We start from the raw sequence: 9,695 nt of genomic DNA, 5'->3' as shown, positions 1-9,695 counted from the left end.
TATAATTAATGAATATTAAAATATGTTTTTCTTCAGGTGGGAATTTAGACTTTATTTTAAATCCCCAAAAAATAATTTTGATTTAATTTATTAAAGCTTTAATTCAATTAAGTGAATAGAGTGGTTGCATTTATTTAGCTCTACATTTTAAACACATACATAAAGTGAAGTTACATTAATATTCGACATAGAATATGTTTAATATATTTCAGAGTCAAATAAGCTTTTTTATTTTTCCCTATAGTTTCCCATGTGGAGATCCCCACCTGGACGGCAAAATCCTATGTCACCACTGTAGTTATAGTTAGGTCAGAGTTTCCATCGGAAGAGAGTTTTTTTTGTTTTGCTAATACCTCTGGCACTGTTTGACGAAATTGCACAAAACTTTCCAATATGATCTTGATGGAACTTTACTGGCTCTCTTTGCCGACCAGTAACATCTTCAAAACTAGCTGAATCTCTTTTCAAAGAAATTATGTCCAGCTTATCTTGAAGACAAGCGCACCATGCCTGGTGATTCTCTGCACTCCGGCAGTCAGAACACCATCAGTCTGCAGACTAGGGGCCTGATTTAGATCTCAGCGGATGGCTTACTCCATTACAACGGAGATGGCTATCCCGTCTGCTGAAATATAAATCCCATATTATATCATGGGATTTATATTTCGGTGGACGGGATATCTGTCACTCTTGTGACAGAGTAACCTGTCCGTCGAGATTTAAATCAATGCCAAAAAGAAAAAAATAAGGCAGCAGGCCTTTTCCATCTATACAACCAGTATCTGTTATAAAATCCCCATATCAGTCAAGACCGCTAAAACACTGCTCCAATTTAAGAAAAAGTGGAAGACGCACCTCTTTAAGGAAAACGACATCACAATGCAATAACAAATCCACATGCAAGCTATCTCTCCCATTACTCGTTGATTTTATGCTTGTCTTTGAACATGTCTTTGAACATGTAAGGCCGTCCTCTGCCTTTTGGCTAGGTTTCCAGCATAGAAATAGCCCATATATACATACATGTTTGTTGCTCTGCTCTGTCGCTTCCTAGGTGGAGCCAACACAGAACCGCACTGCGCCATCTACAGACGCACGGGCGCGAGGACTCCTGTGAAGTTTTACGGATCTAGTCTGGCACCAAGGGGATATTCAAAGGGTGAGTAATCTGCAGTTAGAAGTATCCACAAGAAGACCTGAAACTTTGTTCGGTGAAGCATCAATGCCAGTCTGATGCATTTCAATGCTAAACCTTCAGCTATCATATGATACTTAATAAGGATGAAGACACATTGTGTTTTTACTTAAACTAGGGCTATACAAAATTCAAATTCACCTGATCGTTGCAGAAAATACCCAAGGACGTTGTTAATAAACACAAATATCTTCGTGACTGGTTACAGCAGACCAAGCTCAGTGGTACACAGAGATAATAACAATATTCTTGTACATTTTTTTAGCATACTAGGGAACTGGATATTCACACTCTGAAGAAGATATAAGAAAGTAAAATAACACCAATCCTGCTTCATGCCATGGCTTCTTCTCAAGTAAATGTTGAGAGGCACACGGGCGCCTCTAATGTGTTATTTGGAAAAGGTTTTTTGTTGGTAGTAGTCTTCTCCCCATTCCCTCCAACACCACAAAGCAGTACACGCACAATGGGCTTCAGATATGTAAAATATTAAGCTAATGTTTTCATCCAAATACAGTAGCAGGCTCAATTCCACGTGTCTTATCTGCGGAGTAAAGAATATTTTAAGTAATCTATGAAAATTGCTAATTATTTAGGTGATTTTAGAGCTTACATAAACAAAGACTCGGATTTGGGCCTAATTCCTACACAACAATATCCAATGGACAAAGTATCAACAGGCACAAATCTGTACTATCCCCAGTCAGGTGTGCAGGGCAAATTGGAGGAGACAGGGTCACCTGCTAGGCAATCCAGGAAATAAATAGAACATTCTAGATGTGTATACCTTGGGGTATTTTGTATGATGGTGGTAAAGACGTGTTGGGAGTGTAGCCTAAGGGCTCTGCTGGATTCTCTCTAAAAAACAATATTAACTGGACCACCCTTTCAATAAAGATTATGGGACGATTTGCACTATTCCAAATGGCTGCCTCTTATATCTACACAACTACTGTGACATGATTAATAAGGAATATTTCAAACGACTCACCGCACAATCTTCTTTTCTATGCCCAGGTAGACTACCCAGAGAATCCATGCTCAAATCAATCGTCCTTTGGCAAGGGACTGGGGATAGCTAATGTGTAGCTATACTACGGGGCATTGCATATGGCCGCCGGGAACAATTAGCTTTTTGGCATATAAACACAGCCTGCTGCATAACTGGAATTATGGACTCTACAAGACATTGGCACACACCGCATATGATTTGTGGTGGGCAACATTGTAATGACCAACCCTCTGCAGCACTGGCAGTGTTTCAGGCTTGACAAGATGCACAGTGCAATTAGATGGCATAACAAGTTTACACAGATTATGCCCGGCTGGGGCTGGACAGGTCTAGCTCAGGTCTGTCCTGAAAGATTTCAGGAGGTGTGATCACATTGAGATTATTAAAATAGAGGTACGCTAAGTTTGGGTGCCTTATTGTCTTTATCTGAATTGCAAATTGAGTAGCATAAAACCCATTTATATAAATGCCTGTACGGCAGCATGCCCACAGTCTTTACTTCAGCATGGCAAACCTGTTTCCAGGCTTTAGACCACGAGAGCAAAACTAACAACTGACAAGCTAAATTCAAAGAAAGTCTTGCAGGTTTATAAAACAATAATGCTTAGCGACCCTTACCCATTTAGGAAATTGTAGTCCTCATTGGTGGCTGACGTGGCACAGCTCACAAAAGATGGTGGTAGAGATGTAGCAATGGTCCCCAGAAGAATAGCCTTCTGTTCTGGGAGAGCTATAGATTGTTTGAGGCCAATTATCAACCCCAGTTACATGACATCACTGTCAGATCATGGAGCATGGGTTGGGACACGTTTGCCCTACTCGCTATGTTGCTTCACTGAGGGGTGACTTCATACATGCTTTATGGGGGTGTAGTGTCATTCAAACGTACTGGTGGCAGGTTGCAAAAATATCATCAGATGTGGCAGGGTGAGGGCTGACATTGACCCCCCAAAATCAGCGTCACATGGGCTGCTAAAAGTTTGAGAAGCTGACCAAAGTCCAAGGACCTCATCAACAGCCTGCCTATCAATAAGCAAGATACTATAAGACACTGTCAGAACAGCGGCTTTGTGGCATGGACAGATGTAGGCTAATGGGTGTGCCTAATCATTGTGCAAGAGGTTCCTTTCAAAATTATAACAACCTATGGGGTCTCTCGAATCCCACTTCCACACCGACATTTCATACTAATGTCATTGAATGTGCCACCCCTAACATGAACCTGACACACACATACTGTGGTGGTGGGCTAAGTGAAAATGTCCTTTGAAATTGTAGAGTAGTCCTGGTGCTGATTTCCTGAATATTGATATTAACCTTGTCAGAATACCCAAAATGTTTTTTCAAAAAATATTAATTGGACTCATATTTTCACATTATTCATTTGACAAACTGGGAGATTTGTCACATGCATCTTATATTTCAAGAGGGGCTTCTCTCGATTAGAATCGTAGAAGTGTACACAAGGAACTGGTCTCCAAAATGAAAATTATGTTTTCTTGGCTTCACTAAATTGATTCATTTAAAAGGAGTGTTTCTACATCCTAAGTTTCTAACAAATAAAACTAGTTTTCGAAAGATGAGCAGTTTTTTTTCTGGCACAGAATGTCATGTGTGTTTTTGATAACATTCAATTTTTATGTATTTTTAAAAGAACCGAAATATATTGTGTGCATCTGTGAGAGCTCAACCAAAGCACTAGAATAGATAAAAATGAAACAGAATTTGAGAATCATGTGACTCTATAAGATTCATCCAGCAAACGAATATGCCACACTGCTGTAACTTTGACCCTGTGGCTGGTGCATCTTTTGAAGATTGACATGTCTGCATCTTCACACCAGGATCTACAGTCTTTTGAAAAAGGTCTAGAACACAAAATTACTAAAATGACAAACATAATCCCGAGACACCATTAAAATGTTGTACCCCACTTCAACATGAATAGCAGGTATTAAACATATTCTCTGTTATTTTGATTGAAGTATTATGTGTTCATAAACAGTGCACAGTTCAACAAAGGGCTGAAATCCCCTCCCTAAAACTCGGCATAAATATATAAAAAGCAAGTTCTGATTTCCAAACTACACAATGAAAAAAGACAACAGTTGGCTCGATTTGTAAAAACAAGAAATAATAATCACATTTATTGTTTAAAAAAAATAATCTTCAAAACCCTTAGCAATAATGTCCAGGTCGACAGATCCATCATGAAACCCCCCTTTGAAGCACTGGTGGGCTTTGCTCGCCTCTCTGAGGTAGACTTGGAATGGGGCAGTGATGCTGACCTACTTAACTTCCATCTCCAGTCCAGTTTCTGAAAGGAGCAGTCTAGAACATGCGTCAAAGTCCTATGCTAAATCAGGAACTCCGGGGCGGATCCAACAGCAATCCGGTCTTTAACATTGGTTATTTCGAAAAGTCCCTTCCTGGAGAGGAATCCGGGTTTTGGAGGCTCCCCTGCGGGTTTTGTGAGAGTATGCCACATATTCTCTCAAGTGCGTTCTCTGTGCCTATGATGGCAGGCCACGCAGATGTAGGTGGGAAACCATGCATTCTGGACTACGCATGGGAGAACATCCATGCTGGTGCTGGCGAACCAGGTGTCTTGATGCAATGTTTCAATGCACAGAAAATACTACTGCCCTGAATCCTCTTAAACACCTCTGCGCCCCCCCAAAAGTTTGCCAACTTGCTCTGCCAAACTCCAATGAAGAATCATCGCCTCTTGGGAGAAATGAAAATTGCTGGAGTATTATAGTAGCCATGCACTGAGATACACCCCTGTACATCGGAAAGTTTGTGGTGATACATGGTAGAGGCTGGTGGTACAACACCATCAGGTAAGTTTACTATGATGCGTCTTCAGAAATCATTTGTACATTCAAACAAATGCACTTGAAACAAATAAAAATGGAAAAAAATAATCCGAATTATATCAGATGTGCAGGAATCATGATAACTCACACCGTTCCTCGTGAAACTCTTCTGTGACTACATGCTGAAATTGAGTTCCACTGTGTCTAGTTCTTTAAACATTTTACATTTACAGGTACCATACTGTGCTGAAGGAGGTATCTAGTTTCCTATTTACAAATCTTGAACTTCCAATCAAAGATACTACAGTTAAACACATCACTTCCTAGATGGGTAAACATAGCCATCCATTTCAATGTGGCAGTTTGTTAGTTTTGCGCCAAAAGGTGTTCACTATAAGCTTTAAAAAATGCTTTATTTTCACCATTTTCAGGATATGAAGGGGAAAAAACAACAAAATATCTGTCCTACTGACTCTAGCCGTCTTTTACTATCCTTAAGGTGCCAACTGATTGGAACCGTACCAGTATGAAGAGAAGCTTTTACAGTCTGAAGAAGCTAGGCCGCCCCCTTCCCTTTGTTCAAGTGCAACCCTCCCGTCCCCCTTGGCTTTTCCTCTTTCCCATACTCTACATTCAAATGCCCTCAGGTCTCACAATTTGAAGTTAGGGGTCACAGATTATAGTTGGACTCGAAGGATGGGTGCTGGTGATGTTAAGAAATATGAGCCCTAAAGCGGGCATTCCACCTACCATGGCAATCTTGCAATTAGAATTATAGCTTGTGTTGTAAACATTGAACTCACATGAACTTGCCTTCATGATTTTCGCTAGTTGGTGGAATTCGTGGGTGCAAAAACCGCAAAAAATCCAAGTTAGCGTACTCCAAAACAGGAAAATAATATTGTTCACTATCTGCCATTTCCCATATGTTAAAATAGTCAAGTTGCAGTATTAATGCATCTGGTAACTGTAGCACCCCATGGTATTGGTATTTACTGGATGCCTCATTACGGCACAAAATAATAACCAACTTGTAACTATAACACCAGAATCCTGTCCAAAGGCAGTGAGATGATTTTGAGAAGTACGGAATGACATGGTCAAGATCTATGTAATTTCATCTCTATATATTTTGGGGAAACACATTTTCAGATATGTTGTTTGCACTGAAAACCATTGTAATGAAAGGAGAGATTTTGCTTTCCTAATGCAAGCTATTTAAAAAAACTATTTAATTGTAAAATGTGTAAAATGGTACTTATTTTCAATCAAACTACCTTCTTGTTGAAAAATGAATTTTTGTACATCTCTCTAATTATTTTTTTGAAATAATTTAAAACCTACTCCTATCCCCAACCCTTACCATAACCTTTGCCCCTCGTTCAAATCCAACCTTTTCCAATCTTATTCTTATCCCATACTCTAACCTTGACCCTAATCATTTCCAATGCAAACTTAACTCTGCCCCTTGACCACAAGTTCTAACCCTGGTTCTTACCTAAACAGTAATCCAATGTAAAACGTTATCCTAACCTAAATCTAACCTTGGCTCTTGCCCTAACCAACTCTAAACCTAATCCTGCCCTTAAGCCTAATTTTGTCCGTATCCTTCATTTAATTATCTTAATTCCGATGTAAAGTCCTATCCTTAATTTAATTATCTTAATTCCGATGTAAAGTATTTCACTGATTTATTTTTTAAATTAATCACTTTTCCAATGTTATGTTTTAATTTGAAGTATATTTTCTCTGGTATATTTCGAGATATAATGGCAGCACTGCTAACATTTAAGAACAAAATCGGACTCCGAGAAGGTTTCTTAAACCGTGGATGTGAGACAGGTAAGATTCAGAGCAGAGCTTCCCCTTGTGCTTCAGGGTACCTGTCAAAAACGTCCCTTCCACCAGTGCAACCAAAACAGGAATAATGTTGAAAACTCACAGCCAGAGAGAAAAGAGAAAGTATCTCCTGAGTACACAAACCTCTTTAGAAACTGGTGAAGTTTAGAAAGAGAAGGACTAAGGGTTTTTTAAACCCAAGCAATGAAGACCAGGAAAAACATAATGCAATGAACTATATTTAAGAGGAGTCCAGCAGCATCTGCTGCTCACCAATAAGGATCTCTGGACACACCAACTTCAATTTTCTCTCTGAACTCCAAGAATTCCCATTCCTTAGAGGTTGTGAAGGTGTTAGATGCAAGACCAAGCACAATGAAAAAGCCTGACGTGTGCCTACTCTGTATAAGAGTCTTCCCAAGGAGGGATGAAGTATTACTATTGTTCATCAGCACCCACAGGATCCTACTTCTGCCACCATTAGGAGCATCCCCAAAGACCAGACCTCTTATTTTACACTGGGTCTTTGACTATCAAAAGGCTAAAATCCATCAGAAATTAAATAGGACATCCACAATTGCTCTGGTAAAAACTCAATGTTCCCTCCGTTCAGCTCTTCTGCTTTTCAACTACAATGTTCATAACAGGAGATAAAACCATAACACTCAGAGACCATCTTATTTTGTAACAAAGCCTAACCAAACAGTACAAAAAGATGCAGACTTTAAAAAAAAGACCACAAAAGTCTTATTTCACCAGTTTTAGCATACTGCACTTTGGCATCTTACTCAATTAAAAAATGGAAAACGAAAGTAAAATATTGTGTATGCCCATCTATTGTTTACCTTGTTCCGTCCTGTAATAAGGTGACATGTAAGTGGGGTTTTTGGCCTGAGAATCCCAAAGCAATTTCATTGAGTTTCTAAAGTTTCCAGAGGAAGATACTACAAGTAAAAAATAAAAATAACAAGATTGGCGCGGTTCTCACTTCAGTTCCCAGAGCTACTGAAACACTCTTTACCTCACATCCAGCGTAAACCTGAGAAGGTATTAGACGACCTTATAGCGTGTGGCAGAGAGAAGGAGTGGCCAATGAAAAGTTTTAATTTCTATATATTTATATATATATATATATATATAATGTCTCATAAGATTGTCTCTCTAGCCAATTGTCAAGAGGATGCTTGTGCTGCTGCTGCTGTCGACGTTGTCCGGGCTTGAGAAGTAGAGTTTGTTGTTGTGTGCGAGTTTCCGTCAGGTGTTGCATTGGAATTTGTATTGCTTGTGCTGATAGTGTAGTCAGCATGCTAAAAGGGATGAAGAGAAGGAAAGACAAAAGAAGCTATTAGATATTACACTTCATTGAGTGGTAACACAAACATAAAACTATAAGTGGATGATTACATCAAATGTTGTTTGCACATTCCACCATCAATTCAGAACCTATTCTCTAGTATAACTCTCCTTTATTTATATAATCACCATTGATTTTTATTTCAAATTGGAAATACGTTCAGGATGCTGCATTGTGATTGGTTGTAGTGTAGTTCAAAACTGCCAGTGACTTGCATCACAACTGTGGAGCACCTCTGTAGCTATGGGGGGAGCAGCAAGAATGGAGCCACTTTTCCTCATCTCCACAAACAGACGGCGAGCAAATAGGACAATTCACAAGGCTGAGGATATCACCTGCTCCTACCCGAACCCGAGCCGTTAGTTTGCCTTTCTATGCGGCTAGCTTTACATGGAACCAAAAGGGCACCTAAAGGATCAGGTTTAAAGCCAAGTGAGGGATGAATCAAACTATAGTATTTAAGGGAAATAAGGGGAGGGACAGACATGACTTCGTGTCAGGTAAGTGGTGAAGTTTACTACCAGCACAGGGAGAAGACAGGCCTAGTGTGGGAATGAACAATGTCTTTGTCAAAGACAAATCATGAAGATCCCTTCTTCTTGAGTCTATTACTTGAGCGCTAAAGGAAGCATCTGCCAAGATTTCAACTGTAAATGGATGAACATTTAAATGTAGGAAGGGAAATGCATTTGCAATCAAGATATCATAACATTCCATGTCAAAGTACAGATACTTTGTATTAGAGCTTTGGTTAGAGAAAGCCTCAAATGTAAGAAGGCTGACTTCCTGTCAGACTGTGCGATTCTGCCAATCCAAAAGATCTCAACTAAAATTGTAGTCCAATCTACTTTTAGTCTATATAAAGTTCTGCAAGCCAATCTGGCATCTTTGAACTAAATATCATACAACATGAGGATCCAGCAGTGTCTGAAGCTAGCATATACATCAAAACAGCTCTATAAAAAAGCACCCTACAAGCGACTGAGTCTCAGAACTACCAAAGCCACTCACCAGACCAAGAGGATCTGGAATGCAGAGCATGCAGCGTAAACCAAAATGCACCAACGCAACAGCCTTGACAATTATTGCTGTCTTAGTGGGCAGAAGATTTGGGATATTCAAAAGTAATACATACCTAATCAGACTGTAACTACACAAACTTCAGTTACAGCGACATGTTTCAGCTAAAATAAAGCAGTGCTTATATGCTGAGGATTTCAAACAAATGTAAAGGACCAAAGCAAATATTTAAGGTTAAACAACCATGCACGGCCACACCCACAGTTATTATTCATATCGGTCACATATTGCCTTGGTTTTTTATGAGCATTCGGCTTAAGGCAGTTGTCCTCAATATAGATTAGAGGACTATCCTTGGTGTGAATTATCCAAGTGAGCTGAAAAATACAGAAAAAAACAAGAGAGGCACAAAAAGGTAGGAGGGGGGGACTTCATAGCACATATTGTGTCCATGCC

The 9,695-nt window shown here is 39.5% G+C and overlaps 1 protein-coding gene across 1 annotated transcript in view; it reads right to left on the bottom strand.

The window, feature by feature from the left end:
* Positions 1-4,324: 4,324 nt before the first annotated feature.
* Positions 4,325-9,695, bottom strand: part of LOC147683206 (G protein-coupled receptor kinase 5-like) — an 82,675-nt gene continuing 77,304 nt past the window's right edge. Inside the window, exon 8 of the mRNA XM_086943692.1 lies at positions 4,325-8,172. Within this exon, the coding sequence (XP_086799818.1) occupies positions 8,038-8,172 (135 nt within the window). The 3' untranslated portion in view covers positions 4,325-8,037. The remainder of the gene's footprint in view (positions 8,173-9,695) is intronic.

The sequence above is a fragment of the Lissotriton vulgaris genome, chromosome 11 (assembly GCF_964263255.1).
Source record: "Lissotriton vulgaris chromosome 11, aLisVul1.2, whole genome shotgun sequence".
In the NCBI taxonomy this organism is placed as follows: Eukaryota; Metazoa; Chordata; class Amphibia; order Caudata; family Salamandridae; genus Lissotriton; species Lissotriton vulgaris.
The sequence above is the reverse complement of the archived record's forward strand: the minus strand, read 5'-3'. Positions and strand labels throughout refer to the sequence as shown.